The 21,683-nt window shown below is 45.6% G+C and overlaps 1 protein-coding gene across 5 annotated transcripts; it reads left to right on the top strand.

The window, feature by feature from the left end:
- Positions 1-1,335: 1,335 nt before the first annotated feature.
- On the top strand, positions 1,336-20,349 carry WDR73 (WD repeat domain 73). 5 transcript variants are annotated; one of them, XM_032220264.1, is made up of 9 exons: positions 1,336-1,444; positions 2,373-2,395; positions 5,072-5,139; positions 6,903-6,991; positions 9,161-9,249; positions 12,969-13,036; positions 14,791-14,955; positions 16,411-16,782; positions 17,573-18,167. In XM_032220264.1, the coding sequence occupies exons 1-9, from the start codon at positions 1,421-1,423 to the stop codon at positions 17,812-17,814; spliced, it is 1,140 nt and encodes a 379-aa protein (XP_032076155.1). In that variant the 5' UTR covers positions 1,336-1,420; the 3' UTR covers positions 17,815-18,167. The 5 variants fall into 5 exon arrangements, 4 of the variants coding, with proteins under 4 accessions (XP_032076155.1, XP_032076153.1, XP_032076154.1 ...); XM_032220262.1 differs by having other exon boundaries at positions 2,369-2,395; XR_004255660.1 differs by lacking the exons at positions 1,336-1,444; positions 2,373-2,395 and adding exons at positions 1,466-1,952; positions 20,269-20,349 and having other exon boundaries at positions 17,573-18,038.
- Positions 20,350-21,683: the final 1,334 nt, after the last annotated feature.

The following is a 21,683-nucleotide window of genomic DNA, read 5'->3' as shown; positions in this document are numbered from 1 at the left end:
GACTTCAAGTCCCAGAATTCCCCAGCCAGCAAATGCTGGCTGGGGAATTCTGGGAGTTGAAGTCCAGGCATCTTCAAGTTGCCAAGGTTGAGAAACACTGGTATAGTGAGTGTCCTGTTTATTCTAGCTGCCAATCACTTGTTCTGGGAAGCATCCAGGCTGGGCAGCAAGCCAATGAATCCTCTCCTTTTGTTGTATCCCATTTGAGTAACAGCTCCTACACATGGAGGTTTCTTTTTGGCATTAGCACTTATATACCTCTTCACAGTTCTTTTATAGCCCACTCTAGGCAGTTTTACAGAGTCAGCTTGTTGCCCCCACAACAATCTGGGTCCTCATTTTACCCACCTCAAAGGCCGAGTCAACTTTGAGCCTGCTGAGAATCGAACTGTAGGCAGCCGCCAGTCAGCAGAATTAGCCTGCAATACTGCCTTCTTTTTTTAAGATTTTTATTAACAAACATGTAAAACACACAGACACAAAAATTAGACGTACATCACATTTATATAATACAGTACGAACAGGAACTTCCTGCTTTTTATAATAGCAATCATCAATCGATACCACTCACCTTATATTATTTCCCTTTCTATTGTATTTCATTTGGTTTTCACCATTCTTAACCCTCTTATTTTACTCCGCTGAAGTTTTTTTATTAGGAATTATGTCGGTGAAATACAAGCAAGAAATCCAATATTTAATATTACATATAATTAGGGCGGCAAGGATTGCCTTTGCCCAGAAATGGAAAAAGAAATTAATCCCAAATGAAGATGAAATAATAAGAAAGATTATGGACTGTGCCGAAATGGATAAACTAACTAAAGAAATCCAGGGAAAGGAAGAATCAGAATTCTACCAGATATGGGATAAATGGTATAGGTGGATGGGAGGAAAGAAACAAAAATCAATGAAAGAATATAACAAAACTCAAAAATAATATTTATGAGTGAAGGCCGAATGGCTGCATTCAAACGACAGGAGGAAGTACAGTCATGCCTGCAAGAGAGACGGACTATCCATTTATTCAAGGAGTAGTTAAGGTAGAGTGAACCCTTAGGCTTCCCGCATTTATTGCGCAAACAAAACGCCCTGGGCTTGGCTTAGGGATCAATTTTGCAAGCGAAGAAGTCACTTCTGCACGCAGGCATACGGGTCGCGGGGAAGACGGTCTCGGCTAAATGCTGGCCCCGGTTCCCGGATCGCAAACCCCATCGTTCACAGCCAACGCGCAAGGATAGCTCTCTGCAGCCCCCGCCTGGCTGGGAAGGGAAGGATCGGCGGACGGCGGGAAAAGGGGCGGAGCTTGGGTGTCCCCGCCCCGGAATTCCCAGGACGAGATGACGTCACTCGTTTCCCCGAAGGCTTCTATGGCCGCAGCTGCTTCCGCGGCGGCAATGGAGGAAGAGGAGGAGGAAGCATGGTTGATGGACTCCCTGAGGCTGTGAGTCTCCTTCCCTGGCCCGGGGGAGAATGCAATGCTTCCATCCTCCCCAGCCAATTGCCCTCCCCACGACTTGCCCCAAGCGTGATGGGGGTTCCAGCTCGAAGGCTCTGGGCGAGCCAGTGGCTGGAGCTGCGTTTGCAACCCTTTGCATCTTTGCCCAAGAGGGAGGGGCTCTTGGGGTGTGGGTGTGTGAAGCCTCCGCCCAGCCTGCCCCTCCCACCTCTCCTCCCCCCCCCCCGACTTCAGTCCCTCTTTTTAGCCACGCGGATTTCATTTTCCTATCTCCTTTTATGATCCGTTCCATGGGCGATCCTGAGAAAGAACAGGCGGGTGGGATGGGGGCTTGGCTTTACCATTGCATTAGTCGTTGCAGTATCCTTGGATTAAGCGGCCCCCCACCCCCAAACCCCGATTGCCACTGGAGTGGGTCCCACCAAGTAGTAGAAGCCAACGTCAGCTGTCTCTATAGAGATTCTCAGTCATTCAGGTCGTGGTTGTCCCAAAGGTGCTTTTCTTTCTTTCTTTCTTTCTTTCTTTCTTTCTTTCTTTCTTTCTTTCTTTCTTTCATTTTTTTTACTTTTTATTTTGTTTGTACAAACTTCACGTCTTGGCAACACATTACATTTTTTAAATATATCTGTAGTGATTCCTTTATTTATACAAATCTTTTATAACTATAACTTTATATATATGCACCTTTATATTATTTCATACATTTTTTATTCTATCTATAATATTTATATATTCTATGTTATAACAGTCTTTACTACATTTGAGTCGTGTTGTATAATATTGATTTGCTACAGTCTATCTCGTATTTCTATCTTTTAATCATTTTCCGGCTTTGTAGTTTTTTATTAATTTGTTGATCTTTCTTCCTTTCTTTTTTGCTTTCCTGCTCCCCCCCCCTCTTTCCTCTAGCCAGTTATACCAGAAATCCCACACAGAGTAATATTCAGATTCTTCTTTCTCTTTTAATTCTTTCGTGAGCCTATCCATGTCTGCACATTCCAATATTTTTTTAATTACATTTTCTTCTGTTGGTGTGTAATTATTTTTCCAATTTTGTGCGAATGTAATTCTCGCTGCTGTGATTACGTGTAGAAATAAGTATCTAATATTTTTTTTCATAATTTCCTTTTATAATTCCTAAGAAAAATAATTCAGGTTTTAGTGTAATTTGGTGTGTAGTCATCTCCTCTAGCCAATCTTTTATTTTTTTCCAATATTTTTTCACAGATGTGCACTTCCACCACATGTGGTAGTATGTTCCATGTTGTTGGTTGCATTTCCAACAGATAGGTGAGCACTCCGGGAACAGGTGCTTTTTTTTTTCAAGAGGCAATTGGACTTTCTGATTTTGCTTTGAAGAGGTTTCGCTTCTCACTCAAGAAGCTTCTTCAGCTCTGACTGGTGGGGAAATGGAAGGATTTGACCATCCCGTCAGAGCTGAAGAAGCTTCTTGGGTGAGAAGCAGTGATGGGATTCAAATAATTTAACAGCTGGTTCTCTGCCCTAATGATTTCTTCAAACAACCAATTCACCAAACTGCTCAGCAAGTTAACAACTGGCTCTCCTGAAGTGGTGAGAACTGGCTGAATCCCACCACTGGTAAGAAGCGAAACCTCTTCAAAGAAAAACCAGAAAGTCCAGTGGCCTCCTGAAAAAAAGGTCATTTGCAAACCAGTTTTCCCCACCGACTGGTAACCTTGACTGGCCTCTGCTTTCTCTACTGCCAATCTGGCTCGTTGGCATTTTCATTCATTATCAAGTCCTTGTAGGCCAGAGGTAAGTTCCTACCAGTTCGCACCTATTCGGTAGAACCAGTTCGTCAAATCTACCGAACCGGTTAGAAGAGGTTCTACCAGTGGATCTGGAAAGCAGGCCACACCTACAGAAGAGTTTCCAAAAATTTTTGAAACCCACCACTCACACACACACACACACGGACGGACAGACAGACAGACAGACAGACTCACACAGAGAGAGAAAGAGAAAGAAAGAAAGCAAGCAAGAAAGAAAGAAAGAGTGAGAGAGAGATGAAAGAAAAAAAGGAAAAAGGGACAAAGAGACAAAAGGAAGGAGAGAGAGAGAGGGAGGGAGAGAGAGAGAGAGAGAGAGAACACATTGCCGGCAAGCCACTCCCACAAAGGAGGCCACACCCACAGAGTAGGTTCAAAAAATTTTTGAAACCCACCACTGTTGTAGGCCATTAGCTACCACATGGTAGATTTTTCTCATGACAAATCAGGTTATGTTGTGTCTTATTGGTAGTGTATGAACTCAGAAAGTGGCTTAATTCAGGGACCAATTTTAAAGTATTATGTGAGCTCCGCTATAGGTAATCCTAGACTTACAACCATAATAGAGACCAGAATTTCCATTGCTAATCAAGGCAGTTGTTATGCGAGTCAATTTTAGCAAATCGCTGCAATTGCTAACCGAATCACGTGATCGTTAAGCAAATCTGGCTCCCCCCCCCCATTGATCCTGCTTGTCGGAAGACAGATGGGAAGGTTGCAAACGATGATCACATGACCCTCAGCCAGTGCAATGACAATTGCTAATCCTAAATTGCATTAACAAAGGGATACAATCAAGATCAAGTGAGGTACTAATGCCACTTTATAAGGCCTTGGTAAGGTCACACCTAGAATACTGCATCCAGTTTTGGTCGCCACGATGTAGAAAATATGTGGAGACTCTAGAAAAAGTACAGAGAAGAGCAACAAAGATGATTATGTAGGGGACTGGAGACTAAAACATGAAGAACGGTTGCAGCAGTGGTGGGTTTCAAAAAATTTTGGAACCTCTTCTGTAGGTGTGGCCTGCTTTCCGGGTCCACTGTTGGAAGCTCTTCTAACCGGTTCCGTAGATTTGACGAACCGGTTCTACCGAATAGGTGCGAACTTGTAGGAACCCACCTCTGGGTTGCAGGAACTGGGCACGGCTAGCTAGTGAAGAGAAGGACCAGGGGAGACATGATAGCAGTCTTCCAATATTTGAGGGGCTGCCACAGAGAGGAGAGGGTCAAGCTATTTTCCAAAGCACCTGAAGGCCAGACAAGGAATAATGGATGGAAACTAATCAAGGAGAGATTCAACCTAGAAATAAGGAGAAATTTTCTGACAGAACAATCAACCAATGGAACATAAGTTGCCTTCAGATGTTGTGGAAGCTTCATCACTGGAGGCTTTCAAGAAGAGACTGGACTGCCATCTGTCAGAGATGATGTAGGGTCTCCTGCTTGAGTGGTGGGGTTGGACTAGATGACCTACAAGGTCCCTTCTAACTCTGTTAATCTGTTACTGGGGATGCTGTTATGGCTGTAAGTTTTGAGGACTGGTCATAAGGCCCTTTGTTAGTGCCATTGTCATTTTAAATGGTTGTAAGCCAAGGACTATCTGTAGTTACCTCCCCACCATCGATCTTGGATACTTCATCCAATGATGACCTTGCTTGTTATTGCGCTCTTCAGACAATCCCAAGGTTTGCAGGGTCAGACAACGCTCCCTATTTTTGCCTTAAAATGGAGCATTGCTGCCTTCATTGAGATATAGACCATTGACCATTTCCTTTCCTCTTCTTGAATACACCCTTCCCCTCCCCATTCATCTTGCTTAGATACAGCGACCTGCATCTCTTTGAACTTCCCGGGCCCACCAGAGTCATCGAATGGACAGGAGACCAACGTAAGTGACCCCTCATTGCCTTTCAAGGTTTGACCTGGGTGAGTTGGGGGTAGCTGCAGTGGGGAGGGTCTCCTGAGGAGAGCTTTTTTCCCTCCTGGGCTCCACATTTCCACGCCATGGAGAAGGATCGTGATTTCCACCAAGATTTCCACTTGATTTCATTGAGGGCTGCATCACAGTTGTGTTTGACTTCTGGGGGGCGTGGCCTGGGGGCATGGCCAGCAAGATGTCACTCATGTCAGGGGTACCTGTGGCAGCCCGAATACTCTGTCAGAGAAAATGGGCTCCCAAGCTCCGTTTTCAGCTGCGATGCCCTCCTGCAGTGCTCTGCCAGAGAAAACAGGCTCCCGAGCTCCGTTTTCAGCTGTGATGGCCGCCTGCAGCCCTTTGCCAGAGAAAACAGGCTTCCAACCTCTGTTTTAGGCTGCGACAGCCTCCAGCAGCCCTCTGCCAGATAAAATGGGCTCCCAAGCTCCGTTTTCAGCTGCATCGGCCTCCTGCAGCCCTCTGCCAGATAAAATGGGCTCCCGAGTTCCGTTTTCAGCTGCATCGGCCTCCTGCAGCCCTCTGCCAGATAAAATGGGCTCCTGAGCTCCGTTTTCGGCTGTGACGGCCTCCTGCCACCCTCTGCCAACGAAAAGGGGTTCCCGAGCTCCGTTTTCAGCTGCGTTGGCCTCCTGCAGCCCTCTGCCAGTTAAAATGGGCTCCTGAGCTCCGTTTTCGGCTGTGACGGCCTCCTGCAACCCTCTGCCAACGAAAAGGGGCTCCCGAGCTCCGTTTTCAGCTGCGTTGGCCTCCTGCAGCCCTCTGCCAGATAAAATGGGCTCCTGAGCTCCGTTTTCGGCTGTGACGGCCTCCTGCAGCCCTCTGCCAGTGAAAATCGAGCTCCATTTTCATTGGCAGAGGCACCACAGGCTGGTCCTTTGCTATTTTCAGGGCAGCCCGCGGGCCAGATCTAAGCACCTCTCAGGCCAGATCCAGTTCACAGGCCTTGAGTTTGATACCCCTGCTCCAAGACAACCATCAGCCTCTCTGGTGGAGCAGATGAGGAAGCCAACTTTGTGGGAAGGCTAAGTTGAAAATAATTGCTCCAATGGGGTAGGGTAAAGAGAGGACTTTAAAAAAAAGTGTATTCCATAAAGTTCAGGTATTCCTCAACATACGACCGAAATTGGATCCCGCACAACCATTGCTAAACAAGGCATTGTTAAGTGAGTGACGCCTGATTTTTATGAACTTTGTTTATGCCATGGTTGTTAAGTGAATCACTCTAGTTGTTCAGTAAATTATGCAGTGGTTCAATGAATGTGGCTTCGCCCATTTTTCATGGCTGGCTGGCTAGGAATGTGAGAACTTTTTCAGTGCCGTGGTGGATTGGATTGGATTGGATTTATTACATTTATATGCTGCCCTTTTCCCCGAAGGGGACTCAGGGCGGCTCACAATTCAAATCAGGGAAGGGGGTACAGACAGGGAATAAAAAAGACGAACATAACAATACACAATTTAAAAGCACACAACAGTCATACCATTCGAGGAGGGGGGCAAAAGCTCTTTAGCCCCAGGCCTGTCGGAACAGCCAGGTTTTAAGGGCTTTGCGGAAGGCCTGGAGGGTGGTAAGGGTTCGAATCCCCACGGGGAGCTCGTTCCAGAGGGTTGGAGCAGCCTTCGAATGATTGCTCAATGAATGGTTGTAAGTTGAGGATTACCTGTGGCTGTTCGCCTGTTTGCAATGCCAAAATTGATTGTGATTTTCTCCCCAGGCATTTGTGTCGCTGGATACGAGAATGGGAGCAGGAACGAAATTCTCCAGCTTCTTCTGCCTCCGAGGCTGCTTGCAAAACAGAATAAGGTAAAGTAGAGATCACACTGGCAGGGTTATCTGCAAGCTGGTGGCTCTCTCCGGTGCAAAAGTGTCCTGTGGAACTCACTTCCACTAGATGTAGGGACTGCTGTTAACTAAGCTGTTAACTTAGATGGTTTTCTAAGGAGATTGGATAAATTCACCCAGGATCGAGAATCCAATATCTGGATTTGTATTACATGGCGGTCCTCGATTTACAACGGCATTGCAATGGGGCCCAAAATTTCTGTGGCTGTCAAGACATTTGTTCAGTGAGCTTTGCCCCATTTTATGATGTTTCTTGCCACGGTTGTTCAGTGAATCACTGCAGTTAAGGTAGTTAACATGTTTCTTAAGTGACTCTGGCTTCCCCCTTGATTTTGTTTGTCAAAGGTTTGCAAAAGGCGACCACATGATCTTGGGATGCAGCAATGGGCATAAGTATGAACCGATTGCCAAGCAATCGGCAGCTACAAAGGTTGTAAGTGTGGAAAAAAATGGTTGTCAGTCACTATTTTCGGTGCCATTGTAAGTTTGAGCGGTCGCTAAGAGAATTGTTGTAAGTCGAGGACTACCTGTATATAGAAAGTATAAGAAGTGCCACCCCCAAACGTAGCTGTATCCCAGAGCCTCTTGCCTACCCTGACCGTCTCCAAATCTGAGGATTACAACTGCTGAATGGGTTATTGGACCTGTGTGTAGCCCAGGGTAGATATAAGAGTCCCCATGGTCATGTGATCAAAACCTGGGCCCTTGGCAGTGTGTATTTATGACAGTTGCAGCATCCGGGTTGTTAGGAATATAATCTAACGGTTGGGTTGGCAATCTATAAATCACATAGCAATGCTATACCTGTTACTTTAAATCATACTGTAAAATGTGATTGGTTGCTGTTTTCCTGAATCGGCCATAAGAGGGAGCCAGAACGCCTGTTAGTTCTCTCTCTGTTCATTAGATGCTGGGCTGATCTGATCTGAATGCGGTGAGTTATTGTAAGTTTTGCAACTGCTAGCAAACTTTGAGTACTGAACTGATTATCTGATACTGGACTATGTTATTTGGATTATCCCTTTACTGAGAGACGTTGATGACTGACTGAATTATCCGTGTATGACTTGGACTGTTTGATGGACTCTGATACCTCTATTTCCACGAAAGCAAAAGCCTATTTAAACTGCAGTGTCTCTGTATGCTGGTTTGTGTGTTCTCCAACACAACTCTCACAACGCTTCGCTGAACGTACTCGCTCTCCCAACGGGGAGCTTACCTAACACGTGTGATTGCCGTTTGTAACCTTCCCAGCTGGTCTTTTGACAAGCAATGTCCACGGGGGAAGCCAGACTCCACTTAACACGCAGATGATTCACTTAGCAACACAGTGATTCACTTGACCAGGTCGTCAACCCGCTTACTTGAATATAAAGAGTATAAATCCATCCATTCCCCGCCATTCAGTTAGAACCGAAGTGTCAGGTTTCCTAAAAATGCCCTAATTGATTCATGAGTATCGAGCCAAGTTTCAATACAAAACTAGTCATTTATTAGGAGCACCATAGGCAAGATCTTTTCATAGTCATGTCTAGGCTTTGTTTGATTTATGGCTGAACTTTACCCCTGTTCCTTCCCTCCCCTCAGTCTGTGTCATAAATCACATTCCCCAATGAGGTGCACCCCTCCCAAGCCTGCTGCAGTAATCTGAGATCCGACTTCAGCCGACAGTATGTGTGGAATGCACTCCCCCCATCCCTTCTCTCACTGGCAATATTAGGAATTTACACGAAGAAGCATCTTGGATGAGAAGCGAAATGTTTTCAAGAAAAAAAAAGCCATTCAAGCCCAGTTGCTTTTTGAAAAAAGTATCTTTGGGACAACCTTGCTTAGCAACAGAAATTCTGCTCTCAGGGGTGGCCGTAAGTCGAGGATTCGCTGTACTCAACCGTCCCAGTGATCCAAGGCTGACTCGGCTTCTCTTTTCCACAGTCAGCTGAATGCTACGAGGGAGCTGGGCACTAGCCGGTAGCTTCAGCAGGGGGCAGGCAGTGCAGATGTTAACTTTTCCCTTTATTTATTTTTTTCTGTTTTAAAAAAGTTGCGGCCAATGTTATCTTGCTGTTCTGGTCTGTTTTATTTTTCTTTCAATGTGACAAGTGGATCCTTGGGGCTTTTTTGTTTTTGCAGGGTTTATGTCCGGAGAGAGATTTCAAGGTCGAAAGGGGTGGAATCTGTGATCGGCCCATCTACAGACTCAAACATGTCCCAGGAACCAGGTAGGAAGTTAAAAGCCTTGTTGATGACTTAAGTTGAGTTAAGGTAAAGATAGAGGTTCCCCTTGCACAGGTGTGCTAGTCGTTCCCAACTTTAGGGGGCGGTGCTCCTCTTCGTTTCAAAGCTGAAGAGCCAGCGCTCTCTGAAGACATTCTCTCTGGTAATGTGGCCGGCATGAGTAAACGCCGAGGGCGCACGGAACGCTGTTACCTTCCCGCCAAAGTGGTCCCTATTTTTCTACTTGCATTTTTTACGTGCTTTCGAACTGCTAGGTTAGCAGAAGCTGGGACAAGTAATGGGAGCTCACTCCATTATGCGGCGCTAGGGATTCAAACCGCTGAACTGCCGACCTTCTGATCGACAAGCTCAGTGTCCTAGCCACCGTGTCCCGCTTAAGTTGAGTTAGGAAGGCCTAAAAGGAGAAGCAAAAACTGTATTTCAAAGAAACATGACTGCCTCATTGACAGCCGACTTTAGCGCTAATCTGTGCCAGAGATGCTGTGTTCTTGTCTTTATGATTTTTTTTGACAATGCTTTTTATTAGTTCATAATATAAAATACAGAAATGCAAAAGCAAGTAATAGGAAATATGGGAGAGGGAAAAGGGAAGAGCAAAGTGTAGAGAAGGGAAAAAGAAAGAAAAGGCATTGTGTTTTGATTCCCTTTGGTGCAGTAGAATAAGAAGTGACATCGATCCTCAACTTTTTACCTTTACATAGAGGTATAAACTAACCATCTATACTATCAGTGAAACCGAAAATCAAAGTTTCCTTTTTTTCCCACCTCAAGCACAAAGTCCAGAAGCGGTTTCCACAATAGTACTTGTGGGTTTCCCCACCGCCCTTTGATTAAAGCAGTCAATTTAGCCATCTCTGCCAACTCCATCAGCTTTTGCAACCATTCCTCCATTGAAGCATCCTACCATTTTTGTGCGTAAAATAATTTTGCTGCAGGGGTCTCTTGTGAATACACTGATGAGTTTCACACATTGCACACAGCCTTGGTGTGAATGAGGGAACTGTGATTATTTTTTAGGGTCTGAACCATTCAGGATAGTGATAGCACTTAGACTTATATACTGCTTCACAATGCTTTTACAGCCCTCTCTAAGCGGTTTACAGAGTCAGCATATAGCCCTCAACAATCTGGGTCTTCATTTAACCCATCTTGGAAGGACGGAAGACTGAGTCAACTTGGTGAGATTTGAACTGCTAAATTGCAGGCAGCCGGCAGTCAGCAGAACTAGCCTGCAGTACTGCACTCTAACCACTGTGCCACTGCAGCTCTCATTAGGATGCTAATGTACAATCAAACATAGGAGCCCAAAAACCAATAATCAAGGCTCGCTGTAGTATTTATTTAACACGGTGCACTGTAGGAACTCCTACAGACAAAAGAATGCACTGATATATTTCAAAAAAGGAGGAGAAAATGATACAGTCACAAATGTGCACAGGTAAATTAGATGGTGTAAGCTTGAACATTCATAATCGGCAAACCTCAAGTTACAGGTAAACAACAGTTCATATAGTGACCGAAGTTACAACGGCAATGAAAAAAGTAACTTATGATTGTTTCTCACACAACTGTTCAGCATCCTTGTGATCACTTGATTAAAATTCAGATGCTTGGCAATTGACTCATATTTGTGACGGTTGAAGTGTCCCGAGGTCATGTGTGATCACCTTTTGCAACCTTCTAACAAGCAAAATCAATGGGGAAGCCAGATTCACTTAGCAATAGCAATAGCAATAGCAGTAGACTTATATACCGCTTCATAGGCCTTTCAGGCCTCTCTAAGCGGTTTACAGAGAGTCAGCATATTGCCCCCAACAATCTGGGTCCTCATTTTACCCACCTCGGAAGGATGGAAGGCTGAGTCAACCCTGAGCCGGTGAGATTTGAACCGCTGACCTGCTGATCTAGCAGTAGCCTGCAGTGCTGCATTTAACCACTGCGCCACCTTGGCTCTTAGCAGTCATTTCACTGCCTTAATAACTGCAGTGATTCACTTAACAACCGTGACAAGAAAGGTGATAAAATGGGGGGAAATGCACTTAACAAATGTTTCATTTAGAAGCAGAAATTTTGGTTTCAGTTGTAGTTGCAAGCTGTGGACTATCTGTGCTTCCCCAGCCTTCTGCTGTTACTAATCTCAAGAGTTGTAGTTTAATAAAAAGAAACATGTTGGCTCCATTGCCATAGAAGGTTTGATAAAGCGTACAGAGAAATAAGGACTTCAAGATTGCCTCAGTTACCGCACATTCCTTCTATGTGTCTTATCTGTTTTCCTCTTGCTCATCCTGGTTCAAGGAGACCTAGCGTGAGTCTCTATGGCTATCTCTGAATTCAGCAGACACCACGTCAAGTCTTTCTGGGGCCCCTTCAGAAGGTCACCAAATTCTCAAATTTCACAGAGCAGAAGTGGGTCATTATGAAGGAGATAAGTGGGTTTCCTGCTGTTTCCTGAACTCAAAGTTTACATTAACCTGGAATCTATTGAGTCTGTCATCTGCACCTCTACAACTGTCTGGCTTGGTTCTGCAACCCAACAAGACAGACACAGGCTTCGGAGGATAATCAGAACTTCAGAAATAAACAATGGCTACCAACCTGCCTTCCATTGAGGACCTGTACATTGCACCAGTCAAAAAGAGGGCTGTGAAAATATCTACAGATCCCTCGCGTGCTGGACGTAAATTATTTCAACTTCTGCCCTCAAAACGACACTATAGGGTACTGAACACCAAGACAACTAGACACAAGGACAGTTTTTTTCCCGAACGCCATCACTCTGCTAAACAAATAATTCCCTCACCACTGTCAAACCATTCACTAAGGCTGCATTACTATTACTATTAGTCTTCTCATCGTTCCTATCACCTATCTCCTCCCACTTATGACTGCAGGACTATAACTTTGTTGCTTGTATCCTTACGATCTATATTGATATTGATTGTTTCCTGATTGCTTATTTGTACCCTATGACTATCATTAAGTGTTGTACCTTATGATTCTTGACGAATGTATCTTGTCTTTTTATGTACACTTGAGAGCATCTGCACCAAAGACAAATTCCTTGTGGGTCCAATCACACTTGGTCAATAAAGAATTCTATTCTATTCTATTCTAATCCAACCCAATCCATTCCATCCCATTCCATTCTAAATTGTTGCCACATTCACATGTTTCTGAATAATATTGGACCTAGTGACTCTCTACCGCATCATTGCCTGTGGAATTCATTGCCACAAGACCTGAGGATGGTTCACGCTTGGATAGCTTCGAGAGATATTCAGGGTTGACTCAGCCTTCCATCCTTCCGAGGTGGGTAAAATGAGGACCCGGATTGTTGGGGGCAATATGCTGACTCTGTAAACCGCTTAGACAGGGCTGAAAGCCCTATGAAGCGGTATATAAGTCTAACTGCTATTGCTATTGCTATATGCAACCAAGGAAAACCTATGCTGGATCTTAGTGGGATGGTGTAGGACACCGATTGCATTCAGACAAGAGCTGTTCCCACCAACATCCTGCCCCACTAACTCAGTTTAGCCTTGTTTATAGTAGCGTTTCTCAACTTCACAAACTTTTAAGATGTATGAACTTCCAACTTCCAGAATTCTGGGGGTTGTAGTCCATCCATCTTAAAATGGATTTTTTGTGTGATGGAGAGAGAATTATTTTCACTGCTCTGTTTCTTCTTGATTTGTGCTTTCAGTTTGTTGGTAACCAGCGGGCCCCCGGACAGCGGACTTCAGATTTGGCGAATGGAACCAGAGGAAACAGGTGTGCCTCCAAGAAACTACTCCACTTCCCAATTGGGTTTCAACTTTAGGACTGCCAGACCCAACTCACAGTTTGCAGGGACAAGGACGAAAAGTTTTCTCGCCCCCACAATTTAATTAGATTGCTCTTCTAAAGAAGATACCCCGAGTCCTTTTCCATAAAGTAAATTCCTCACAACTGTTAGCATAAATCAGTGTGTGAGAAACTCAAAAATGCGTAGACTTCAATTCTCAGAATTCCCCAGCTAGCTATGAGACACACTGGCACAAACAATGCTAATTCTGTGAATTTTGAAGGAATATCTGGTTTGATGAAATGAAAGCCACCTTAAAAAAAAAGTTAGATTGCAGATTAATATAGTTGGAAGGGACCTTGTAGGTCATCTAGTCCAACCCCCCCCCCCCCAACTCTGTTTTGATGATAAAGAGGTTTCATAATGTTTGTACATTTCTGGCATCTTTGCCATTCTTCTCCTTTGAAGTCACAAAGAAAGAAGGAATTGCTTTTTTTCTAACCTTCCCTTTATAATTCTTGACTTTGAGACAAAGATGCAGCTCACCAATGCTCAGAGGCTGACATTTCTCTCTCTTTTTTAAAATAAATTTTATTTATATAGTTTCTCTTTGTATACAATAAGTGCTTAGTGAGCAGCGTACTGTCTGAGTCAATTTGTTTACATAACAACAGTGGTTAGGGTGCAGTACTGCAGGCCACTTCAGCTGACTGTTATCTGCAGTTCAGCAGTTCTAATCTCACCAGCTCAAGGTTGACTCAGCCTTCCATCCTTCCGAGGTGGGTGAAATGAGGACCCAGACTGTGGGGGCAATATGCTGACTCTGTAAACCGCTTAGAGAGGGCTGAAAGCCCTATGAAGTGGTATATAAGTCTAACTGCTATTGCTATTGCTATTGCAATTCTTGCTGGTGTCAAAACATGTAAAATTAAATATATATTGCCTTTATCATATTTCTCTGGCAATATGCCCAACAAAAATAATTCTGGCTTATAAGCTATATGCTGCCTTAACATTTTTTCTAACCATAACCATTTTGTCCAAAATATTTTTGCTTTTGGACATGTCCACCACATGTGATAATATGTACCCGGAGTTTGATTACATTTCCAACATTAGCAGACTTGTTTTTAAACATTTTGTCAGTGGTAAGTACCACCTATAAAACATTTTATACAGGTTTTCCTTATATGTCATGCCAGAGGCTATATGATTTCAGTCAGGCACCTGGTAGAATCCCCTGGAAAAAAAAGCTGAGTTGTGATCTCTAAAGTGAGAGAAATTACAGAAAAGTGATGCTTTGGAAACTATAGGCAGTTTTTAACTTAACAAGAATTTGTTTGGTAACCATTCAACATTACAATGGCCCTGGAAAAAGTTATGTACAACCGCTCCTCGCACTTATGACCATTGCAGCATCCACAAAGTCACATGATCCAAATTTGGCAGCTGGTGTGTATTCATAACAGTTGCAGTGTCCCCAGTGATTGCCAATTGCCACTTTGCCACAGAGCTTGTGACAAGCGAAGTCAATTGGGGGGGGGTGTAGCTGGATTTGCTTAATGACCTTGTGATTCGCTTAACAACACTGCAACAATTATCGTAAAATTGAGCACTTAATAACCACTTTTCCTAATGGGGGAAGTTTGGGTCCCAACTGCATTTGTACGTTGAGGAGTACTTATAGATGGAAATGAAAGTCTTGTGGAAGTTCTTATTTCTTTCCTCTCTTCCATCCTAGATATGATTAAGCTACTGAGTGTCATCTCTCCCACAAAGGCAGAAGATACTTCCTGGTCCAAAATTGCAACCAGCTGTGCCAAACCGGCCTGCGTCCTCCACGGGCAAAGAATCTGCAATCTCCAAATGACGGAAATTGAATCAGAGAAAAGTCCTTGGGTGGCTGGTAGGCAGTTTGTTTGAGAACCCTCTCCAAAACCCTTGCTTAGGAAGAGAGCTTCCCAAACGGTTAGAAATAGGGAGAGATGCTGATTTTTTTTCTTATTATTTCTGTTCCTCTCTGCTTTTTTATCATCATCATTTTTTAATGACCCCATAATCCCTGCCGGAATGGAATCTGGGCACCTGAATGGAGCTAGCAGAGTTTACTGGCCAGATGCCCTTCCTGTCACCAATGTGGATTTCTGTTCAGCAGATATATTCTCATTGTACCCAGAGAGAGAAATTTCTGCCTCTACCTAGGGCCGAACCCATAGCCTCCTTATTGAGGGGCGAGCAGGAAGGGGATTTATAAATGTGTGGTTTATAGATTTATTTCTTTATTTGATTCTTATCCCACCTTTTTTGCTTTATAAGTAATTCATGAGAACAAACATAGCAACACATCTTTCTCGTATTCTCCCCACAACGATCCTTTGAGGTGGGTTGGGCTGAGAGAGAGTGACTAGGCCCAAAGTCATCCATCTGACTTTTCTGCCTAAGGCAGGATTAGAACTCAAAGTCTCTTGGTGATGTGGCCCAAAGACATCCAGCCGGTTTTCTCACCTAATGTGGAACTAGAATTCACAGCCTCCTGGTGATTGCTCAAAAGTCACCCAGCTGGCTTTCATGACCTAAGAGAGACTAGAACCTATCATCTCCTCATGATTGGCTCAAAATTACCATATTTTTCGGACTATGTCGCACCGGAGTATAAGACACACATTAGTTTTTTTGGAGGAAAATAAGAAAAAAACGATTCTGCCTCTGCCTACTAGCGTCCTGTCAGTGTGTGAGAGAGTTGAGGGCTGTTTGGAAACAAAACAGTATTTGCTTGTGAGCAACAAGGAAGGAGAGAAGCAAGGAGCCTGGGCGTGGCTTGTTCTGTACTAAAGCTGCATGCTGTGCTGATACCTGAAACTAAAACTGAAAGTGAAACTTCTCTGCTGCACTACCCCATTGGAAAACCTGGTTTTGGTTTTGAATATTTATATATAAAGAGAAGTTATTGAATCCTGCTGAATCAGTTACGTGTGTGTGCTTTCTGAATTTGATTGCTGCTGCAGACTCTCATACCTCCTTGCAGCAAATAGCGAACAGCCAGGTCAGCATCAGCACATATTGCAGCCTGATGAGCCGCTGATTGATGGGTGGATCGGCCTCCTGGAATGCCCCCAATCAGCTGTTCCAAACTGCAGGGATTGCCACAGACCCATCGCCTCCTCCGTGCCTCCCATTTTTGGCTACATTCGGTATATAAGACGCACCCAAATTTTCACCCTCTTTTAAGGGTGGGGGGAAGTGTGTCTTATACTCTGAAACATACGGTAGTTTTGGGGGGGAGGCATCATTTGAACTCCAGTTCCTTGTGGCGGAATTCTCACCCACAACCCAACTCAAATTTCTATTCTTTCCTCTTTAGCCTCTGCCAGCCCTGACAAAATTGCCAGTCTGGACTTCCTGGATGAAGCCACCGCCGTGGTGTGTGGTGCCAAAGGGCAGCTGTTCCTTGTGGACTTCCGGCAACAGCAGGGGATTCTGGGAGCGCTCGAGGAGGCTCGGACCCCTTGGGCCCCGACAGAGGGGCTGAGCTGGTGTGCAGGAGTTGGCTCTGGAGAAACTCCACTGATTGCCCGTTTCTCCTCGGGCGGCCTCGTTGTGTTGACGGACATCAGGGACCCTTCCCGCCCCCTGAAAATGGCCCAATGCTGCGTCCCCATCCCTAATCTCTGTAGGGCAGACTTCCTGTCCATCAGCTTGGCTCCTGTATTGGGCGACAACCTGGCGGTGTCAGGTAAGATGATGTGGTCCTTAACCTTTGCAATGCCGCTTGCCGCCATCAGCCTTATGGAGACTGCAGGGGTGGTTGGTGTGCAAAGGGAAGGCCAGCCCAAGGAACAACCTCGATGAAAAGCAGGCAGAATTTGCAGAGGGTGTTCTGACCGAAGCCTCCCAAGAGCATGAAGCAAACTCCTTGTCCCGACAAAAACCCCTTTTATTGATTTATTGTGAATTCTGCTCATTCACATCCAGCAAAGTCTTTCAAGGGAGGATTTATAGTCACAGACCTTATCTGGCTGGGAGAGCTGCCAGGCCGATATCTGCAAAACTTGGCAAGGAGTCTCGGAGAGTCACAAACCAATTAAGCAAACTAATTGTCTCCTGCAAACTCCACTCCCCTTTCGCTCCTCTTTTATTCCCTCTGGGAGGGGCCATTCACCGTCCACCTGTGGCCTCACTCCCAAGTCGACCCCTGTTCTTTAGCTGTTCCCTTCGTCTGGCAACTCTGTGCATGCACACACTGGGAACAGGGCGTTATCTGCAAGACCTGGCATGACTCCCCCCCACGTGACCCCTCCCATGCATGCACAAATATCTCCTGCATGCTCCCCGCCCCCCGTGCATGCGTGGCAGAGACCCAAAAATCAGCTGGCTGGCGGAGGGCACGCGCGCCTACACGGTGGAGCTGAGGTCACGTGCCAGGTGACATGGCTCTGCGTGCCACTTACGGCAGGCGTGCCATAGGTTCGCCATCACGAGTCTAAGTGCTGTTGCTATTTACTTGCATTTCTCATTTCTTCAAGGTTTTGACAGGACAGTTCACGTCTACAACACACAGGACTGGGACTCCTCAGGCCAGGAAGCCAAGCCGGTGTTCATTCACAAAGGACACATCTTCGGCCTTCCCGGCAAGGATGGGAGCAGTCCGGTGGTCACCAGCCACACTTGGCACCCTTGGAAGGCCCAGACATTACTCTCGGCTGCAAGCGATGGATCACTGCACGTGTGGGCCTGGTCTGACCTTCGAGCAAGGGAGCCAGTCTGACGCCCTCTGCCTGCCCCTCCCTTGGAGACTGCCCTCTGAAGTCCCCTGCAATCTCCACCCTTCACAGCACATCCTGGAGTCTCTGGGTTTCATGATATGTGTGAATAACCTTGGGAGATAAAAGAAAGAAATGAAGAATGAGAGCCAGATAAGAGGCAGCTGAGCCCACAGCAAGAACGAGGATGTGGAAAGCATCTCAAAAAGGGACACTCTCTAGTTCTTTGGTTTGTAAAAGCGAGGGGGGGGGGGTCAGAAATGATCTTATCTTGCAAGATAAGCCTATTTTTATTATTTGTATTTCGTTTTTATGTTCCCCCTTTTGAATTGTTCGCTGCCCTGAGTCCTCCCGGAAAAGGGCGGCATACAAATAATAAAATTCTATTCTATTCTATTCTATTCTAAGATGCTGTTGATGTAACCTTGAAAGAAAGAAGGAAAGCCAATATTTCTGGGTACGCATCTTGTTTGGGCTACCTCGCAAAGCTGACCTCAGTCTTGCGGGTACTAAAATAGAACAATCCCTGCACGCACCCCCCCCCGCCCCTCTTTTACAGTCCAAGAAACTAGGGAAGGTCTCTTCCGACATGTTTGCCACTTCCATTTCAAAATTACTTTATCAAAATATAAAATGCAGAAATACGAAGAAAAATGAAAATAATGGTAGAATAAGGGTGGAAACGGGAGAGAAAGAAAAGTGTAGGGTAGAGGGGAAAACACAAAGAAAAGGCATTGACTTCCGACTCCTTTTGGGGCAGTAGAATAAGGTAACAACATGAAGCACCAATGTTTGCTTTTATATAATAATATATACTAGCCCTGGGATGGCGAACCTATGGCACGCGTGCCACAGGTGGCACCCAGAGCCATTTGTCAGGGCACGCGAGGCGCTGCCCTGTCAGCTGGCCAGTGCGTATGTGCGCGCTGGCCAGCTGAGTTCACCCTTTTTAAAAGCCATTTTTCACCCTCCCCAGGCTCCAGAAGCTTTATAGGAGCCTGGAGAGGGCAAAAAGCCCCCCCCCCCCCGGGAGGCCCTCCAAAGGCTTCATGAGCTTCCCTGAAGCCTCCGGAGCGCAAAAAACCAGCCTTACGGGCAAACCGGAAATTCAGGAACGGGCTTCCGCTTTGCTCGGAGGGTCATTTTGATTGCTCCGGAGGCTTCAGAGAAGCCTCCTGAAGTCCCTGAAGCCTTCAGATTGCTCAAAACAACCCTCCGAGCAAAGCGGAAGTGACTTCCACTTTGCTCGGATGGTCATTTTGACTGCTCTGGAGGCTTCAGGGAAATCTCTTGAAGGTCCCTGAAGCCTCCAGAGGGCTTCCGGGAGGGGAGTGGGAGACTGTTTTCGCCCTCCCCAGACTCCCATAAAGCCTCTGGAGCCTGGGGAGGGCGAAAAAAGGATGCAAAAAATGGGGAGTGCCTGTAGTGCGCGCATGCGCACTGGGGGGGGTCGTGTATTGCATTATGGGTGTGGCACGCCCACACACATCCCCCTTGCGCTCTCCTCACTTATGGCACACAAGCCAAAAAAGTTTTGCCATTGCTGTACTAGCCATTTCTATAACGACAAGCCTATTTAACCAGCAAAATATAAAATCAAAGTTGTTGTAGATTGGAGATAGATGTCATATACTCACCACCACCCCCACCCCCCCACCCCGTTAAGAGAAAGCTGTTCAATTTGACATAGATCAAAATAGATCAAGAGGGATCAAAGAGGCCATCTATGTCAAAATTAAACAGCCTTCTCTTAACAGAGGGGGAGGGATACGACATCATCCATCTCCAGTCTACAACACAGTCCTTTCAACAGTTCCAAGAAGGCTCCACGCCCATTTGCACCACTCAGGTGACCCTGAGGACAGAGATAAACCTCCAAACGGCCTTAATGCCTGGCTAAAAGAATGCAAAGGACCAGCTGCCTACAAGGAGTATCAATCCTTCCATTCTCCACCATGCAGCCAGAGCTGAAGAAGCTTCTTGGATGAGAAGCAAAACATCTTCAAAGAAAAAAAAAACCCAGTAAGTCCAGGTGCCTCTTGAAAAAAGCACTTTTGGGACATTCCCTTTTGAGATAGCTAAGATTCCCCCCAAACTTAATTGGTACTACGAGCTAGATAAGTTCTCATGCAAATGATTTCTTCAAGTGAATTGGATCCTATAAGAATTGATTCTGATTTGCTCCCTTTTGAGCATCGTCTCACTTTGGAAAACTGTAGAAGGAAAACACCATGGATTCATTCGTGTTTATTTTTGATTTTCTTTAATTAAGCAAAAGCCGAAAGAAGAAACAATAAAACAATAGGGGGGGAAAAAGAAGATAGGGCCAACAATAGAAAAAAGAAGATCTATATACATATATCGATGGATTATATGTTTCCAATGCTGGAAACCAAGAGGCAAGAATCCATTTTTGTTCTTCTACCAAATTCATTGATCCTCTCCTCCTTGCATCCTAGGTAGCAAGTCAACGAAGGGAGAGATAGAATTTCATTTCTCAATATGGCAAAAGGCCATCGTTTTTCTGTTCGAGATACGGGGAGAAACGATGCACAAGTTTCTGAATGCTCTGGTCACTGAGGAGCCCCACAAGTGTGTCAGAGATGAACAAGGGATTAAAAAAGCAAGTGTACGCCAAGACAAGGCCAAGGATTACACAGCAGACAAACAGCAATAACATCAGAACTTTGACTGCCACCCATAACCAACGTAGAATCTTCCTTTCCTTCGACCTGTCCCGGGCCACCCCTACCAGCCTGGCCTCCACGAGTTCATGCATCAGAATGCCCGCTGGCATCTGATTCTCCTGGTCCAGCCGCAGAAACGTGGCCTGCTGCACGCAGAGGTCCTGTTGATTCTGGAGGTCTTTGATGCGGGTCCTCAGGTGTTCTCTGGCTTGCTGAATAGTCATGACTTTCTCCTTCAGTTGGCCCGATTGGGTTTTCTCCACGTGGTAGTTGTTCTCCATCTCGGACAGTTTATCCTCCAGGTTACGGACGTACTTTTGAACCTCGGACGGGAGGTTCCGCATCTCCTTGAGGTCATTCTCGTGGGTAGGTTTGTCGTTTTTGAAGACGGCCACTTGGCTGGTGACCTCGTGCATTTCCTGGTTGAGGTCATTGTTGGCTGTCACCAAAGACTTGTTCTGCAGCGCTAATTCATGGATCGCCATGTTGACGTGGTCCAAACTTTCTTTGATGTCCTCCACAGTTTTCTGCAGGTGTTCCATGGTGGACTTAAGGTGATCCACCGTCTCCCGGAGACACTTATGCTGCTCTTTGATGTATTCCTTGTCGTGGAGAAACTCCTGGTTCTCGGAATCCAAGGTGGCTACATGCTCTCTCAGTTCCTCTACCTGGAGAAGGAATTTCCTATTGGTTGCTGACAGATCCTCCAATGACATTGTCTGATCTTGCCCCTTATTTAAATAAATACCCCCAAAAATATTTTTGGAGTCGCTTTTCTTCTGATGCAGGAATTTTGAACTGGGTCTTGCGGTGCTGCTGTCCAAAAGAATCAACGATGCCAGAAATGTTGATGTTTGCTATGGCAACCTCCAGCCAATGAGGTTAGGAGGAGCCCATGATGTCATTAAGAATGGCTCTGCTTTGGCTTGGACATGGAGTTTGGGGGGGGGGGGGGAAACCACAGTCATCTGATGGCCTACACATCAGGGCCTGGCCCTTTAATTCATTATAGTATAGTGCAGTGATGGCTAACCGTTTTTTGGATCATGTGCCAAAAGCGGGGGGGAGTGAGGGGGGTTGTGCACGGGCATGCCACACCCATAATGCTATATGTGTGACCCCTCTCCCATGTTTGCGCGCATGACCAGCACTCCCCCCCCCCCGCTTTTGGGGCAAGTGACTTCCCG

This window comes from Thamnophis elegans, chromosome 6 (assembly GCF_009769535.1).
Source record: "Thamnophis elegans isolate rThaEle1 chromosome 6, rThaEle1.pri, whole genome shotgun sequence".
NCBI classification, from domain to species: domain Eukaryota; kingdom Metazoa; phylum Chordata; class Lepidosauria; order Squamata; family Colubridae; genus Thamnophis; species Thamnophis elegans.
Note: the sequence above shows the minus strand (reverse complement) of the source record. Positions and strands in the feature narration are given on the sequence as shown.